Source organism: Oncorhynchus mykiss, chromosome 22, assembly GCF_057628025.1.
Source record: "Oncorhynchus mykiss isolate SJ-2025 chromosome 22, ASM5762802v1, whole genome shotgun sequence".
Taxonomy (NCBI): domain Eukaryota; kingdom Metazoa; phylum Chordata; class Actinopteri; order Salmoniformes; family Salmonidae; genus Oncorhynchus; species Oncorhynchus mykiss.
Genome location: NC_143043.1, coordinates 7,114,207 through 7,133,957, shown reverse-complemented (window position 1 = coordinate 7,133,957; position 19,751 = coordinate 7,114,207). Strand labels below are relative to the sequence as shown.

General features: G+C 40.4%; 1 protein-coding gene across 4 annotated transcripts in view; it reads left to right on the top strand.

Annotated features, from left to right (window-relative positions):
• LOC110501274 (melanophilin) overlaps nt 1-19,751 on the top strand; it is a 122,536-nt gene that overhangs the window by 17,991 nt on the left and 84,794 nt on the right. For all 4 annotated transcript variants that reach the window (XM_021578696.3, XM_090215239.1, XM_021578697.3 and 1 more), the window contains exon 2: nt 1,366-1,537. In XM_021578696.3, coding sequence (XP_021434371.2) covers nt 1,410-1,537 — 128 coding nt within the window. In that variant the 5' untranslated portion in view covers nt 1,366-1,409. The remainder of the gene's footprint in view (nt 1-1,365; nt 1,538-19,751) is intronic.

Below are 19,751 nucleotides of genomic sequence, written 5' to 3'. Positions count from 1 at the left end.
AATAACCCAGCACCAATAACCCAGTATCAACAATGGAACCTTTCTATTTTTTAAAGAAAACAACCCAACTAAGTGACCCAATGCCTGCAAACCAGCTGTTGGGTCAACCAAACAACCCATAATATTTTAGTGGACTGCATTCCCTACCTCCCTCATGTTGTTTTGTCCGTTACACTGTCTGCAAGCTTTTGTATTACTTTTGTTGCAAGATAAAAACAGACATTTTCATGACAAGAAGTGAATTGCTGCAAAGCAAAGCTTGCAATTATCTTCCTTCGAAAATTGATATAGCTTCACTACTCCATTCATATCAAACATTGACTTTAGAACATCAACTGTAGTGTTTTATGTAGTAGTTATTAGGGGATTTGGCTTTTCTTCGTTGAGTTGCTGTTCCATGTAGTTTTTTTTCTATATTTGATGACACTGTCGTTTTGTATTATAATCAATCAAATTTATTTTATATAGCCCTTCGTACATCAGCTGATATCTCAAAGTGCTGTACAGAAACCCAGCCTAAAACCCCAAACAGCAAGCAATGCAGGTGAAGAAGCACGGTGGCTAGGAAAAACTCCCTAGAAAGGCCAAAACCTAGGAAGAAACCTAGAGAGGAACCAGGCTATGTGGGGTGGCCAGTCCTCTTCTGGCTGTGCCGGGTGGAGATTATAACAAAACATGGTCAAGATGTTCAAATGTTCATAAATGACCAGCATGGTCGAATAATAATAAGGCAGAATAGTTGAAACTGGAGCAGCAGCACAGTCAGGTGGACTGGGGACAGCAAGGAGTCATCATGTCAGGTATTCCTGGGGCATGGTCCTAGGGCTCAGGTCCTCCGAGAGAGAGAAAGAAAGAGAGAATTAGAGAGAGCATATGTGGGATGGCCAGTCCTCTTCTGGCTGTGCCGGGTGGAGATTATAACAGAACATGGCCAAGATGTTCAAATGTTCATAAATGATCAGCATGGTCGAATAATAATAAGGCAGAACAGTTGAAACTGGAGCAGCAGCACAGCCAGGTGGACTGGGGACAGCAAGGAGTCATCATGTCAGGTAGTCCTGGGGCATGGTCCTAGGGCTCAGGTCCTCCGAGAGAGAGAAAGAGAGAAGGAGAGAATTAGAGAACGCACACTTAGATTCACACAGGACACCGAATAGGACAGGAGAAGTACTCCAGATATAACAAACTGACCCTAGCCCCCCGACACATAAACTACTGCAGCATAAATACTGGAGGCTGAGACAGGAGGGGTCAGGAGACATTATAATGGTTTTGAGTAACCATTTGTCCTGTATCTTTCTGTCCTGTATCTTTCTGTTGCACTATGGTGGCAATCTAACTGGTTTTCTAACCCACTTCTTGCAGTCCAATATAAAGCAGTGAATGGTCCCCGGGCGCCCAAGGTGACCATGATGCCTACCACAGGTGAAGGGAAGAAGCTGGATCTCTCCACACTGACAGAGGAGGAGGCCCAGCACGTGTTTCAAGTCGTCCAGAGAGACTTTGACTTGAGGAAGAAAGAGGAGGACAGACTGGGGTAGGCAAACCCCTTTTCATTTGATATATTATTGATCCTTTTGTTTTTCCTTTTATTTGAACATAGAGGTTTGTTGGTTCACAAAAAAACACATCTCTACTTTGTTGAAATTAAAGCAAAAATTACCAAGAGCTGGACTCATACAAAAGGCAGGGGCCTCTTACATGTTTCAATTTAAGAAGTTTGTTATTTTTTTGTTGCCAAATTATTGGTTTGATTTCAGTATGTTATATTGAAGTAGTATGCAAATATTATGCATATTGCTATATATTTGCTATTCATCGCTATTCTGTCTACCAGTGACTGATCTCGCCTAAGAATTAACAATGTCATATCTTAGTAACAATCTAATTGAGTTACTGGATAGGTTGAAATGTCAGAGGTTTACTGCTCTGTAATTTGGAACAGCAACTTTAAAGATTACTTACCATGCAGGATCAATCAGTTATTCTTTATTCCTTTCATGTCATTATTTTTGATACATTTGACTATATATCGGAGTCTATAGACATTACATAAACTTTGAATAGGGATTATCATTCCACTTTGTTGAGGGAATCATTCTTTCTACCCAGAGAATAGCAGAGTTGGGTCCAGCTGACAAAGGCTACTTTTGAATATATCCACCATTGAATTTACACTGTGTGACCACGTGGATTAATAGTGTAGATTAGTGCAGATCAGGATATTTTGTTGGTTCAAACGACTCTCCAGGAGACGTGTTAATACTTCTCATTTTAATTGCAGTTTTCTGTAGACTGGGATTAGGACTGACCTCAAGGTTCACATCAGTCAAATGCATTATACAGTACATACTGTACATACTTGTTGTTCTCTTTACTCCCTCTGATGATGTCAACCAAGCGTGTTAGACTAACGTGAAATTAACTAAAACCTTGATGCCTGTGATGGCCTTTGATTTCAGGCATTTGAATTCTTCAAATCCATTTTGATTTCCATGTTGATACAATGATAATCCTACAATGTTAACAAGACGTTAAAGCAATGTCCTTTCAACCTGTTTGTACCCAGTGGGTAGGCATGATAGTGAACACTGATAGAGGGCCTTTATATATCTAAGCTCTACTGGGATGCCTGGTAGTGAGCCACAGATCACATGACCTGTACTGTAGCCCAGGCGTGTAATGCCAGATAATTGGCACATTTCTGATGTCCCAGTGTGTTTTTCTCTGGTAGAGATGGAGTCTACTAGTCAGCTGACTGGGCAGTTCATGATATTATTCCATAAAGGCAAGGTTGCATGATACAATTGTGGTTTGACACTCACATTTGTTTCACTTGAAGGTTCACCTCACTTGTATGGCGTTAATTAAACAAAATATGTCAAACACCTTAGAATATTTTACAAAAATGCCCTCCCACATCATAAAATGCCAATCAATTGGTAAAAACTTAAACTTGTGGTAAGATGCATTGATTCTCATAGGAGTCAGGTCAGCGCTAGCAATGTTATGAAGAGCATTGACTCTCCCTTCTCACGCTGTGTGGGTTTCTAGGTAATGAGTCTCAGGACTATCTGTGCCATGCAGGAGTCAGCAGACGATGTGGACTATGTCCAGACTCCGGGATGCACTGCTCGACCTAGCCCGGCCATCATATGACTCTCTGGAGCGCCTCTGATGGTAGGGAGAGATAAGCATGATGGGATGAGGATAATGGGACCTTCCCTGGCTGTGTCATGGATTTAGTTCTGCTGGGTTAGGTCTAAATCTTGCTCATCCAATATGCAGAATTGGACAAAGTTCCATGTAACCGCTGGTCCAGGGTCAGATTTGTTTTGATCCTCGTAATGGTGAAGGTTAGGATCTGGGGTTGAATAATCGGTTAGTCAGTAGGTTTGAATCTAATGAGCTACTAATTGCATGGATTTGTTACTCAAAGGGATGCACAGTGCTTATGATGTGTTCAAACGCCATGCAAGACGGATTTATGCAACGGTCTTGACCTACCTTAGATTTGCTTAATGCCTTACCTTTGTTTCTTTACCTCTACCAATATGCAGTATGCAGATCCTAAACCAACCACTTGGATTTACACTTTTTGACATCACATCTAGGCTTCTGATGGAGTATATACCATGTTGGATTCCTACGTGACTCCAGTTGATCAGCAAACAATCAATCCTGATCATCCGTGGATCACTATCACTTAGTAGCCTAATATAATTGTAGACAACATGCTATGTCTGATCACACCAGAGAGGTATCCTACAAAGCAAGCTAGATCTACTCAGGGTTTTCTAAAGCTAACCAGCTTCAGTTAGCTTCACATTCCAGCTCCAGCTTCATCCATACTATGACAGTGGATATTGCTCGTCCGCCTGCCTCTGACTCTAGCAGGTTTGTAACTGTGCGTGCATGTTGCACATTGCTAGTCGAACGCCAAACTCTTCATTGAGACAATGTTGAAACGTTTATCCAAGGGCGAATCAGTGCCACATTTTCATTTGTGCAGGCTATGGTGTGAAATAGGCTTTTAGAGGTGCTGTCTTTATTTTATTACTTATCAACTTTGGTGTACTTATCAATGCACAAGCACATTGATACAATTATTTTATTAAGTCATACAAAAGTGTTACTGTGCGTGAAGTTTAAAATACATTGTCATTTCTAAATGTGTAATGGGATATATTTTAATACTAAAACATTTTAACACTTTTTTTATTTATTAATAAAATATTCAATCAGTCGTCTTCCTCAAATGAAGGGGATGATGACGCAATCTTTGCAAGAGGGAGGGAATCTGATTTCATTGATCCTTAACTTATGGCTCAGTCATTTCATTCAGGATTAAGTGGAGTTCAGTGTCGTTTAAAACGAGCATGGCCTTATTTCTATTACAGCATATTGGATGACTCATTCATTATCCATTCACCCAGTTCAATGTAACAGCAATAGGTTTAGGCTACTACATGATACTCAAATTTTCCCTATACCTATCATGAGGTTGCTACAATCTAGCCTATGAATGAAAGTATACAACGCAGGTGAACACAGGTCGAGAGACAAATTTGATGTGCTTTCTAAATGTTCCATTGCCATACTGGCTGGAAATGTTCTTTTCCCTAGCTTGCTAGCTAGCCAACTACAGCTAACTTACAATCACATCAAACAGTGCAGACAGAATAACAACAGTAGCTGCATTTGCATTTGTTTTAGCTGTTTTCTAGTGACATTTATTTGGATATATCCATACAATGAGCTAATGAGGCCAGGCGATTTCGCATAGAAAATGTGCTCTCTCGTCAGGAGAGTGTTGTATCATAGGAGCTAGCCAATAACACAGTTTACACAAACAATAATGTAATTATTAGTCCAACAGTTGCAAACAAGAGTTTCTATTGGACAAATTCAGGTCTTTTTTATCCCCGTTTTGTTCAGTTTGCTTTTAAGAAATGTTTTTCAACAGAATCGGAATGAATACACCCCTGATCACGCGTAAACAGTTCCCTTTCAAAACAGCCACATTGTATTCCTTCTTTTCCCTTTGCTTGCGGTCTTCAATGCACAACAAATCAGCTGTATGTGGCCAGGCGAGAGAACCTTTCCAAGCCAAACCTCTACAAACAGCCTACAATGTAATAGCATAGCTAATAGAACTAACACGTCGGTAAACCTGCTACAAACGTGCAGTAATGTTAGTGTACAATCAGTAAGCAGTTACAACGGCGAGACCCAGTGGCAATAAATTAGTAAAACCAAAAGCTTAACGTTACGTTGACTTGGAACAGTTCCAGTGTTGTGTTGGAAAGTCATAGCCAGCTAGCTAACATAGCATCCCTCTGTTTGAGCACAGTGTTTCAGTAGGCTAAACTAACTAGCCGCATTTGCTAGCTAAGTACAGTTGAAGTCGGAAGTTTACATACACTTAGGTTGGAGTCATTAAAACTCGTTTTTCAACCACTTCACAAATTTCTTGTTAACAAACTGTAGTTTTGGCAAGTCGGTTAGGACATCTAATTTGTGCGTGACACAAGTAATTTTTCCAACAATTGTTTACAGACAGATTATTTCACTGTATCACAATTCCAGTGTGTCAGAAGTTTGCATACACTAAGTTGACTGCCTTTAAACAGCTTGGAAAATTCCAGAAAATCATGTCATGACTTTAGAAGCTTCTGAGGAGGTGTACCTGTGGATGTATTTCAAGGCCTACCTTCAAACTCAATGCCTCTTTGCTTGACATCATGGGAAAATCCAAAGAAATCCGTCAAGACCTCAGAAACAAAATGTAGACCCCCACAAGTCTGGTCCTTCCTTGGGATCAATTTCCAAACGCCTGAAGATACCACGTTCATCTGTACAAACAATAGTATGCAAATATCAACACCATGGGACCACGGAGCCGTCGTACCGCTCAGGAAGGAGGCGTGTTCTGTCTCCTAGAGATGAACGTACTTTGGTGCGAAAAAAGTGCAAATCAATCCCAGAGCAACAGCAAAGGATCTTGTGAAGATGCTGAAGGAAACGTGAACAAAATAATCTATATCTATTCTACCCTGCCTTTCTAAGGTCTTCGAAAGCCAAGATAACAAACAGATTACCGACCAGTTCGAATCTCACCGTACCTTCTCCGTTATGCAATCTGGTTTCAGAGCTGATCATGGGTGCATCTCAGCCATGCTCAAGGTCCTAAACGATATCATAACCGCTATCGATAAGAGACATTACTGTGCAGCTGTATTCATCGACCTGACTAAGGCTTTCGACTCTGTCAGTCACAACATTCTTATTGGCAAACTCAACAGCCTTGGTTTCTCAAATGGCTGCCTCGCCTGGTTCACCAACTACTTCTCTGATAGAGTTCAGTGTGTCAAATAGGAGGGCCTGTTGTCCGGACCTCTGGCAGTCTCTATGGGTGTCCACAATGATGTCGCTCTTGCTGCTGGTGTTTCTTTGATCCACCTCTACGCAGACGACACCATTCTGTATACCTCTGGCCCTTCCTTGGACACTGTGTTAACAAACCTCCAAACGAGCTTCAATGCCATACAACTCTCCTTCAGTGGCCTCCAACTGCTCTTAAATGTAAGTAAAACTAAATGCATGCTCTTGAACCGATCGCTGTCCGCACCCGCCCGACTAGCATCGCTACTCTGGACGGTTCCGACTTAGAATATGTGGATAACTATAAATACCTAGGTGTCTGGCTAGACTGTAAACTCACCTTCCAGACTCACGTTAAGTCTGCCGATAAGAATGCGGTGATTGACAGAGTCGAAAGCCTTGGCCAGGTCGATGAAGACGGCTGCACAGTACTGTCTTTTATCGATGGTGGTTATGATATCGTTTAGGGAATAGGGTGCCATTTTGGATGTCTTTTATCGATGGTGGTTATGATCTCGTTTAGGGAATAGGGTGCCATTTTGGATGTCTTTTATCGATGATGGTTATGATATCGTTTAGGGAATAGGGTGCCATTTTGGATGTCTTTTATCGATGATGGTTATGATATCGTTTAGGGAATAGGGTGCCATTTTGGATGTCTTTTATCGATGATGGTTATGATATCGTTTAGGGAATAGGGTGCCATTTTGGATGTCTTTTATCGATGATGGTTATGATATCGTTTAGGGAATAGGGTGCCATTTTGGATGTCTTTTATCGATGATGGTTATGATATCGTTTAGGGAATAGGGTGCCATTTTGGATGCAGTCCTTGTTTTTATTCCTCTATGTGAAATGTCCTTGTTACGTAACCCATTGTAAATGGATTAGCTGCTGGTTCCCATGTGTTCATAATGAATAAAAAGTTATATTTAACATGATAAATGCCATGTCTGGTTTTTAAACTTGCATGTCACGTATATTTTACATTAAGCATTTGAATGATTGTAATTCTTCGGTAGTAACATGTAGGATGATTAATCGTAGATATATTGATGTTCTACAGGTGTTTGCGAATGCCTGGGTTGTGCGTGTGTGCGTGTGTGCCCACATATGTACTGTACATGTGCCTTTGTGCATATGGCCTTATTTGTGTGTATGTTTGGGTTTGAGAGAGAGAGACAGAAAAGGAAGGAACATAGCAGAGAAAGAAGCACCAGTTTGGCACACGCCCTGCCCTTTGGTCAGAAATCTAACCTGATCTAATCAACCAATCATTCCTGGCATACTCGGAGCTCTTTTGCAGATTTTCAGAAATCCCCCAAGTTCCCCGATGCCATGATGCTGACCTCTGCTGCTCCACATGTCTCTATAACTTAATATAGAGAAAATACAAAAATACACAGATGCACAGTAGCAATAAAACAGGACTAACGGTCCATTTTGTGTCCAGATTAAACTCCCATGTATCCATATTCAGTGTGGTTGTTTGTTGTGGTCAGAAAGCTTTAGCTACAGTCACAGCTATACAGTAGGCCTAAGCATGCTTGGTTGCAGTTGCTGATGGTCTATGTTGTCTAGGCCATGAGTGTCTCCATGGCTCTGTAATGTACGTGGAATTTTCTTTCCCGTTGTAGAGAGGAACACAGCCATGTCACAGTCACAAGGCCAATTTTAGCCAGACTATTTCAATCTCTGAATGAAAAACAAGATTCTCTCTCTCTCTCCTCTCCCCTCTCCTGGTCTGTCTCTTTCCCAAAACACAAACAACTCACTGTCTCCTCTTCTTTTCCAAATTCTGCCACACACTTTGCCAACGTCTTGATCCAGCTATTTATTCTCCGTGTTCTCTGTTAAAGTTAAAGCTGTTTTTGTCATGATGCTTGTTGTTGATTAAGTCCATTAACTAGTGGAATCTGGACACATTGTTACTCATGTGGATTCAATCAGTTTTAGGCCTAGTCTCTTAGCACTGAATAAGACATAGAAAAATGGGGTTTGAGAGATTGGTGTACTGGTGTACCTCTGCTCTCTATGTGAAAATAGTCTATTGTGAAGAATATTAACCACAAATCATGGAGCTTATAACAATGGAGCTTATTCATCACTGGCTTACTGTCCTTAACCCTCTAAGGTCGATGTCCGTGCCCCGCGGAAATCTAATTAGCATAATAAGAACATTCCCATAAAAGTCCATCAGCTCGAGAATTTTTTTTTTTGTTGCATTGGATGCATCTGCAGTGAAAGGTGAAAGAGCTAGAGCGATGTATGTCAGACCATCCTGATAAAATCAGTCTTCTCACAAAATAGTCTGTAGCGTCCGAACGGTTTGGCCTACAAAACGAATATGACCCCTCTGTGTGAAGGTGACTCTCACGAACACCTACATGTCTGTTGTTTTGTTCTAGGAAGCCCACAGGCATCACAAGACTCGTCTGAAAGTCCCCCAGTACCAGTCAAAACAATTATGGAAGTAAACAGAATATGGAGGCTGTTTAGTGACAAATATATGGGGTTAAATACATGTAAAAAAAAAAAAAAAAACTAACAAATGTTTCCTGATCTTTCTTATAGCTTTCAGATATAAGAAGAAACGTTTTCAGCAAAAAAAGAAACGTCCTCTCACTGTCAACTGCATTTATTTTCAGCAAACTTAACATGTGTAAATATTTGTATGATCATAACAAGATTCAACAACTGAGACATAAACTGAACAAGTTCCACAGACATGTGACTAACATAAATGGAATAATGTGTCCCTGAACAAAGGGGGGTCAAAATCAAAGTAAAAGTCAGGTTCTGGTTTGGCCACCAGCTTCATTGGGTACTGCAGTGCCTCTCCTCCTCATGGACTGCACCAGATTTGCCAGTTCTTGCTGTGAGATGTTACCGCACTCTTCCACTATGGAACCTGCAAGTTCCCGGACATTTCTGGGGGGGGAATGGCCCTAGCCCTCACCCTCCGATCCAACAGGTCCCAGACGTGCTCAATGGGATTGAGATCCGGGCTCTTCGCTGGCCATGGCAGAACACTGACATTCCTGTCTTGCAGGAAATCACGCACCGAACGAGCAGTATGGCTGGTGTCATTGTCATGCTGGAGGGTCATGTCAGGATGAGCTTGCAGGAAGGGTACCACATGAGGGAGGAGGATGTCTTCCCTGCAACGAACAGCGTTGAGATTGCAGGCAATGACAACAAGCCCAGCCGATGATGCTGTGACACACCGCCCCAGACCATGACGGACTCTCAACCTCCAAATCGATCCCGCTCCAGAGTACAGGCCCCGGTGTAACGCTAATTTATTTGACGATAAACGTGAATCCGGCCATTACCCTTGGTGAGACAAAACCGCGACTCGTCAGTGAAGACTTTTTGCCAGTCCTGTCTGGTCCAGCAACAGTGTGTTTGTGCCCGTTGTTGCCGGTGATGTCTGGTGAGGACCTACCTTACAACAGGCCTACAAGCCCTCAGTCTAGCCTCTCTCAGCCCATTGCGGACAGTCTGAGCACTGATGGAGGGATTGTGCGTTTCTGGTGTAACTCGGGCAGTTGTTGTTTCCATCATATACTTGTCCCGCAGATGTGATGTTCGGATGTACCGATCCTGTGCAGGTGTTGTTACACGTGGTTTGCACTGCGAGGACGATCAGCTGTCCGTCCTGTCTTCCTTAAGCGCTGTCTTAGGTGTTTCACAGTAGCAATTTATTGCAATTTTATGGCCACATCTGCAGTCCTCATGCCTCCTTGCAGCATGCCTAAGGCACGTTCATTAATTTATTTTTCTCAGGTTTTCGCCTGCCAAATCAGTTCTGTTATACTCACAGACACTATTGTAACAGTTTTGGAAACTTTAGAGTGTTTTCTTTCCAAATCTACCAGTTATATGCATATCATATCTTCTGGGCCCGAGCAGCTGGCAGTTTATTTTGGGCATGCTTTTCATCCAAAATTCAGAATGCTGCCCCCTACCCTAGAGAAGTTAAGGCACATTCACACAGATGAGCGGGGACCCTGGGCATCTTTCTTTTGGTGTTTTTCAGAGTCAGTAGACAGGCCTCTTTATTGTCCTACGTTTTCATAACTGTGACCTGAATTGACTACCGTCGGTAAGCTGTTAGTGTCTTAACAACCGTTCCACAGGTGCATGTTCATTAATTGTTTATGGTTCATTGAACAAGCATGGGAAACCGTGTTAAAACCCTTTACAATGAAGATCTGTGAAGTTGTTTGGATTGTTATGAATTATCTTTCTTTTTTTGCTGAGTTTAGGATAGACACTTCAGAACAAACCTTCTTTCAATTTTTTGGGCCGGACAATCTGTTTTCCATGTAGTGAATCTGTTATTCAATGCGTTTGTATGTGCTCATAGCATTAAGGCCAAATAATACATGTTTTCTTAAAATATTTTTTTAATATATATATATATATATATATATATGCTTCCATTTATACACGTCGTTGACAAACGTCAAGGTTATGTCAGTACGGAAAACAAAATGATTGATAGGCTATACAGTCAGATAAACCTTTTTTTTGCATCATTTTTGATCTGAACACTGTAAAAGGTTATTTTAATTAAAGTGGAACTGCATTTTAACTACTTTGCAGATGAAACAAACAGACAATCATAATATCAGTAAAACATATACAATTCCCAGGTTATGCTACAAAACCAAGGTTTTAAAAATAGGTCCTATTTGACTCAAAATAGCATAATGTAGAGTAAGGCATTGTTGGCAGATTAGATGGATTCAGTTAAATTATCACAGCTCAGGATAAGACCCAGATGCAGACAAAGGAGCTGGATAATTTGAATCTCAGAATGTTTATTATAACACGGGGCAGGCAAAGGGCAGGTTGAGGGCAGGCTGAGGTTCGTAATCCAGGAGAATCGGGCAGGTACTTCACGGCAGGCATGCTCAGGACAGGCAGAAGGGTCAGAACCGGGAAGACTATAAACAAAAACTTAAGTAACAGGAAAAAACTAAGACAAGATGAACTGACAACAGACAAATAGAAAGTGCAGGTATACACTACCATTCAAAAGTTTGGGGTCATTTAGAAATGTCCTTTTAAAGAAAAACATTTTTTTGGTTCTTTAAAACAACATGACATTGATCTGAAATACAGTGTAGACATTGTTAATGTTGTAAATGACTATTGTAAGAATAGACTGACGATTTTCAGAAGAAAGGTCTTTGTTTCTGGCTATTTTGAGCCTGTAATCAAACCCACAAATGCTGATGCTCCAGATACTCAACTTGTCTAAAGAAGGCCCGTTTTATTGCTTCTTTAATCAGAACAACAGTTTTCAGCTGTGCTAACAAAATTGCTAAATGGTTTTCTAATGATCAATTAGAATGATACATTTCATATTATACATTTCTTGGTAGTCCAACAAATATTGCTATCAGGTTGTAAATCACACTTGGCCTGGTACATTGTTTGCTCCCGCCACCCATTTGGGATGCACTGTTTCAGTTTAAATTTCTCAATATTTTGGACAAAAACACATGAATGTAACAGGGAATGTTAAAACAATCAAACTGCAAGAGCAATGATCACTAGTCAGTCATAACGGTGTTAATAGGCTAGTTTATCTGTTCAGGTGGGCCTTCATGCTTTTGCAAACAAAGCAATGGAGGGGTGCTCAACAAAAATCACAAGAATGGCTTACGAAGAAAAGGCTAGCTTATCTACGGTTGAAGTCGGAAGTTTACATACACTTACGTTGGAGTCATTAAAACTTGTTTTTCAACCACTCCACAAATTTCAAACTACAGTTTTGGCAAGTCGGTTCGGAAATCTATTTTGTGCATGACACAAGTCATTTTACCAACAATTGTTTACAGATTATTTCACTGTATCACAATTCCAGTGGGTCAGAAGTTTACATACACTAAGTTGACTGTGCCTTTAAACAGCTTGGAAAATTCCATGAAATTATGTCATGACTTTAGAAGCTTCTGATAGGCTGATTGACATCATTTGAGTCAATTGGAGGTGTACCTGTGGATGTATTTCAAGGCTTACCTTCAAACTCAGTGCCTCTTTGCTTGACATCATGGGAAAATCAAAATAAATCAGCCAAGACATCAGAATTATTTTTTTAGACCTCCACAAGTCTGGTTCATCCTTGGGAGCAATTTCCAAACGCCTGAAGGTACCACATTCATCTGTACAAACGATAGTACGCAAGTATAAACACCATGGGACCACGCAGCCGTCATTCCGCTCTGCAAGGAGACGCGTTCTGTCTCCTAGAGATGAGCGTACTTTGGTGCGAAAAGTGTAAATAAATCCTAGAACAACAGCAAAGGACCTTGTGAAGATGCTGGAGGAAACGAGTACAAAAGTATCTATATCCACAGTAAAATGAGTCCTACGTCGACATAACCTGAAAGGCCGCTCAGCAAGGAAGAAACCACTGCTCCAAAACCGCAATAAAAAAGCCAGACTACGGTTTGCAACTGCACATGAGGACAAAGAGTGTACTTTTTGGAGAAATGTCCTCTGGTTTGATGAAACAAAAATAGAACTGTTTGGCCATAATCACCATTTGTAGGAAAAAGGGGGAGGCTTTCAAGCCGAAGAACACCATCCCAACCGTGAAGCACAGGGGTGGCAGCATCATGTTGTGGGGGTGCTTTGCTGCAGGAGGGACCGGTGCTCATCACAAAATAGATGGCATCATGAGGCAGTAAAATTATGTGGATATATTGAAAAAACATCTCACGACATCAGTCAGGAAGTTAAAGCTTGGTCGCAAATGCGTCTTCAAAATGGACAATGACCCCAAGCATACTTCCAAAGTTGTGGCAAAATGGCTTAAGGACAACAAAGTCAAGGTATTGGAGTGGCCATCACAAAGCCCTGACCTCAATCCCATATAACATGTTTGGGCAGAACTGAAAAAGCATGTGCGAGCAAGGAGGCCTACGAACCTGACTCAGTTACACCAGCTCTGTCAGGAGGAATGGGACACAATTCACCTAACTTATTGTGGGAAGCTTGTGGAAGGCTACCCAAAATGTTTGACCCAGGTTAAACAATTTAAAGGCAACGCTACCAAATACTAATTGAGTGTATGTAAACTTCTGACCCACTGGGAATGTGATGAAAGAAATACAAGCTGAAATAAATCATTATCTCTACTAATTTTCTGACATTTCACATTCTTAAAATAAAGTGGTGATCCTAGCTGACCTAAGACAGGGAATTTTTTACTAGGATTAAATGTCAGGAATTGTGAAAAACTGTGATTAAATGTATTTGGATAAGGTGTATGTAAACTTCCAACTTCAACTGTATTTATGTAGCTATTTAGCAAGCTAAAAACAAGGAGCCTAGTGTTACCTATCTGCTTGGAGGATGTTGTCATTGGAAGAGTGGATGATTTGCCAACTTCTCCCCCCATATTATTTTTCTGTGGCTACAGCTAGAGATCCAGGTGTCGTTTGGTTAACTAGCAAGAAAGGTGAATCACTTTGTTAGCATGCTATGCTGACTGTTTACATAACTCTTAGTTGTCAATCAAGTGTATTTTGGCATCGATCAAATGGGTTCCCATTCAGTCGTCAAAATGTGGTTTTGGACAAGCATGCATTGGCAGACAAGCTGCAGACTGGTGAGCAGGTTATTATTCCCCATCGTTTATAACTGTAAACACACAGTCCAGTTCAAAGTGAATGATAGGCCCGTGTAGGTAGCTGAATGTGTCGCTAGAAAATGTTACCAATTAAAGTCGCTGGAGAGGTCTGAAAACCCACTAAATATTGTTGGTAACACTGCCCATGTGGCAAAGGGCTTATTTGCATATAGGCCTGCTGTAGCTCTGATTGGCAATGGCACACCGGTCTGTGTCGACTCCGGTCATAGACAAGACAGATGTATAATTTACTGCAGTGTCTATTAACTGTCCAAACGCACGGCTGCGTTTCCACTCTTTATTTCTATAGAAGTTTCACAAATGGCTTACTCTAAGTCATTCCCAAACATTCTACGAATGTAATAACATTTTTAAATTACCATATCTATTTGCTTGCTTGTCAGATGTTTTTTAAAGGCTTCATATTCTTCCTGGGGGTGTATATTGAGCTGATTTTAAAAAGATTTCATGTTGCTAAAACGCTGTCAGTTCCACTTTAAAACTCAGGCCATAACCCTCATTAGAGGTTCATTTGCATTTGAGAGGGGTTACATTTTCTTAGGCCCATCTGTCAGCTGTATTTATTTTTATTTTACCCTTATTTTACCAGGTCAGTTGACTTAGAACACGTTCTCTCATTTACAGCAACTACCTGGGGCATAGTTACAGGAGAGAGGAGGGGGGATGAATGAGCCAATTGTAAACTGGGGATGATCTGTATACCAAAACAAGTGGCGGGATGGCCATTTGGTTGTTTTTTGAATCCCAGAATGAAGCTTTAATTTAATAATATTATAATAACTGATTGCATTTATGTAGAGGAGAGGTGAGGTGTGATACTATGTGACAATTAGGAACGAAGGGGTAATTAGGTGGCCATGATGGAAATGGGGCTAAATTGGAAATTTTGCCAGGACACCGGTGTTAACACCTTACGATAAACACTCTTACTCTTGTATACATGCATTCACATTGATCCCCGCATTATGTAACTGTAATGTTGAAACCGGTCCATTTAGCAGAACTGTTTGGCCAAAGATTTATCAAATCAAGCTGAGGTTTTTGGGATCGAAAGGGAAAATGTCTCTTAATGCTTAGTAGTCTGCTCTGAACTGTGGGTTGCTTTTCCGTCTCTGGAAACTATTATGTTATGGTTTTATAATTCTCTCTTCTCTCTCTCACTCCCCTTAACTTAATGTGGGCTATGAAGGATGTGTGGGGGGAGGGGGGACTGGTGTTGATGGGCATCCAGGAGATATCCTTGTATGGGAACAGTCTGTTGAATTGGATCTTCCAAGAATGTGGATGTCTGGCTCCCATACCAGGACTCCCAAGGAGTGCCAGCTAAGCAGAACTTTCTGGTTTAAGGTCATAATCAATTTAGTTTAATGTAATCCTAGGGACATGCTAATCCTGTGTATTTTATAAAACCTCTCTAATATCTGTCTACTTGTAAAGTTATTTAATTTTTAGAACCCTTACACAGACTCAAACTTGGTTCAATCTGTCTACACTAAAGATCACATTGAAAAAAAAACATAAATATCTACTATATCTATAGCAGGCTACAATTGAAGTACAAAAAGATCATGTGCAAAACGTTGTTTTTTTATTAGTTTGCACAAAATAAAATTCCAAGTGAAATTGCTTTTATTGACATAGCATATTAATGCTATCATATATAATTTTTTACATTTAAAAACATGTTAACACTTGCACATGTCACATCTAGCCTTCATTGTAAGGTAGTTATTTTTCCAGGTGCGTATCTTCCGGATCTCTAACCAGAGGGGTCTTGAATGGAACCTTGAGAGACGATCTTGCCACACGCCTCCATGCAACTAGCTAGGACTTTGCCCATGGTGCGGATATCCTCGCTTTTCAAATCAGGAAGGCACAGGATATATACCAAGTCCCTGGGATTTGGGCTTTCAGAGGAGGACAGATTTAACAGATATAAAATGTATATCCCATTGCTAATGCCTCACAGCTGTACTGCTGTATCTCTGAGGCACCATCTTGCATAGCTACTAAGCAGTAGCCTTCCTATTCTGACTCCTGAGAACCGTGCACAGTTCGAAAAGCATGACCCCATATCATGGCATAAGTCTGTTAACCAGGGGTGTATTCAGTGAAAGGTTCAGAACCTTGCAGACCTGGGATAGCTATAGTTTTAAGTAAAAAAATATAATTGGGAAAACAAATATTTACTTTGGAGGTGACAACTACTATTTGAAACCGATCTCAGAAAGTAACTACTTTTTAAAAATCTATTTGAATACATATCTGAGATCCGAACAGATCTCAGGAAGTGACAACATTTCAGAAACTGTTGGATTGGCTGTGTTCAACTAATGCCAGGGCAAACTGTCCAAACAGATCATCAAGGAAGGTGGATCCTTTTAAATATGCTATTGGACCAAAAACAGATTTGGCTAATTCATCTATATGGTCCAAATAATGATGATCCACAATTCTTAGAAAATATCTATATAATAATCTATTGAGCTCACAAGCCACAAATTACTCAATTATTATGGTGGAAGATTATAATACGGTTTTAAGTACCACAATGGACAGTAAAGGAAATCACACTAAAAACCTATCACCGTCATACAATTAGGGAAATTACAAATATCATGGACACATTAGAACTAGTGCCTTCGGAAAGTATTCAGACCCTTTGACTTTTTCCACATGTTGTTAGGTTGCAGCCTTATTCTAAAATTGATTTAAAAATTTTTTATTGTCAGGTCAGGCACAGCAATTTTCAAGTCTCTCCAGAGATGTTGTTACGGTTTTCTTGCGGTGAAGGAGAGTCGGACCAAAATGCAGCGTGCTATTCTTGAAACATGTTTAATGATGAAGAAAAAACGAACAATACAAAAACAACAAACGTAATGTGAAAACCTATACAGCCTATCTGGTGCAAATAAACACAGAGACAGGAACAATCACCCACGAAACACTCAAAGAATATGGCTGCCTAAATATGGTTCCCAATCAGAGACAACGATAAACACCTGCCTCTGATTGAGAACCACTCCAGACAGCCATAGACTTTGCTAGAAACCCCTACTATAATACAAACCCAACACCTAACAAAAACCCCAAGACAAAACATACCACACACACAAAACCCATGTCACACCCTGGCCTGACCAAATTACTAAAGAAATACTAAGACCAGGACGTGACAGATGTTCAAGTCTGGGCTCTGGCTGGACTTGCTAAGGATTTTTAAAAATTATTTAACCCATTTTAGGATAAGGCAGTAACTTAACAAAATGTGGAAAGAGTGAAGGGATCTGAAAACTTTCCGAAGGCACTGTATGGAGGCTTAAAAATCCTGACCTAGTGAGATATACAGTACCAGTCAAAAGTTTGGACACACATACGCATTCAATGGTTTTTCTTTATTTTTACTATTTTCTACATTGTAGAATAATAGTGAAGACATAAAACGATGAAATAACACATATGGAATCATGTAGTAACCAAAAAAGTTTTAAACAAATCAAAATATATTTTGTATTTGAGATTCTTCAAAGTAGCCACCCTTTGCCTTTGACAGCTTTGCACACTCTTGGCAATCTCTCAACCAGCTTCACCTGGAACGCTTTTCCAACAGTCTTGAATGAGTTCCCACATATACTGAGCACTTGTTGGCTACTTATCCTTCGCTCTGCGGTCCAACTCATCCCAAACCATGTCAATTGGGTTGAAGTCAGGTGATTGTAGAGGCCAGGTCATCTGATGCAGAACGCCATCACTCTCCTTCTTGGTCAAATAGCCCTTACACAGCCTGGAGGTGTTCTGGGTCTTTGTCCTGTTGAAAAACAAATGATAGTCCCACTAAACGCAAACCAGATGGGATGGCGTATCACTGCAGAATCCTGTGGTAGCCATGCTGGTTAAGTGTGCCTTGAATTCTAAATAAATCAGACAGTGTCACCAGCAAAGAACCCCCACACAATCACACCACCTCCTCCGTGCTTCACGGTGGGAACCACACATGCAGAGATAATCTGTTCACTTACTGCGTCTCATAAAGACATGGCGGTTGGAACCAAAAATCTAATTTGGACTCATCAGACCAAAGGACAGATTTCCACCGGTCTAATGTCCATTGCTCGTGTTTCTTGGCCCAAGCATGTCTCTTCTTATTATTGGTGTCCCTAAGCAGTGGTTTCTTTGCAGCAATTTGAATGTGAAGACCTGATTTATATGAATTCACCCTACTTGTTTCTAAACCTTGTAAATTATTACATTTGTTTTAGCATCTACTGTATACAGTTTAAGCGTTTGCATTTTATGTACGATTACACATTTTCTATGCTTACACATTACTGCTCTTCCATTTAATTCATTCACTAAAACTTTTTATCAATGTCTTTGATGTACATATTCAGTGTTTATATGATTTGCTGGTCTACAATTTTATCCCTGATGTCCTTACACAGCTCTCTGGTCTTGGCCATTGTGGAGAGGTTGGAGTCTGTTTGATTGAGTGTGTGGACAGGTGTCTTTTATACAGGTAACGAGTTCAAACAGGTGCAGTTAATACAGGTAATGAGTGGAGAACAGGAGGGATTCTTAAAGAAAATCTAACAAGTCTGTGAGAGCCGGAATTCTTACTGGTTGGTAGGTGATCAAATACTTATGTTATGCAATAAAATGCAAATGAATTACTTAAAAATCATACAATGTGATTTTCTGGATTTTTTTTTAATATTCCGTCTCACAGTTGAAGTGTACCTATGATAAAAAATTACAGACCTCTACATGCTTTGTAAGTAGGTAAGCCTGCAAAATCAGCAGTGTATCAAATACTTGTTCTCCGCACTGTATTATTGGGTCCTTGAGATCAAGGACAATTTGAGTTTATTTAATGTACAGTTGAAGTCGGAAGTTTACATACACTGAGGTTGGGGTCATTTAAACTAGTTTTTCAACCACTCCAATGTCTTGTTAACAAACTATATTTTTGGAAAGTCGATTAGGACATCTACTTTGTACATGACACAAGTCATTTTTCCAACAATTGTTTACAGACAGATTATTTCACTTATAATTCACTGTATCACAATTTCAGTGGGTCAGATGTTTACATCCACTAAGTTGACTGTGCCTTTAAACAGCTTGGAAAATTCCAGAAAATGATGTCAGAACCTTCTGATAGGCTAATTGACAACATTTGAGTCAGTTGGAGGTGTACCTGTGGATGTATTTCAAGGCCTACCTTCAAACTCAGTGCCTCTTTGCTTGTCATGGGAAAATCAAAAAGAAATCAGCCAAACATTTTTTAAATCTTCACAAGTCTGGTTCATCCTTGGGAGCAATTTCCAAACGCCTGAAGGAACCACGTTCATCTGTAAAAACAATAGTATGCAAGTATAAACACCATGGGACCACGCAGCCATCATTCCGCCCAGAAAGGAGACGCGTTCTGTCTCCTAGAGATGGATGTACTTTGGTGCAAAAAGTGCAAATCAATCCCAGAACAACAGCAAAGGACCTTGTGAAGATGCTGGAGGATACAGGTACAAAAGTATCTATATCCACAGTAAAACGAGTCCTATATCGACATAACCTCAGTAAGAAAGAAGCCACTGCTCCAAAGCCGCCATAAAAAAAACAGACTATGGTTTGCAACTGCACATGGGGACAAAGATTGTACTTTTTGGAGAAATGTCCTCTGGTCTTATGAAACAAA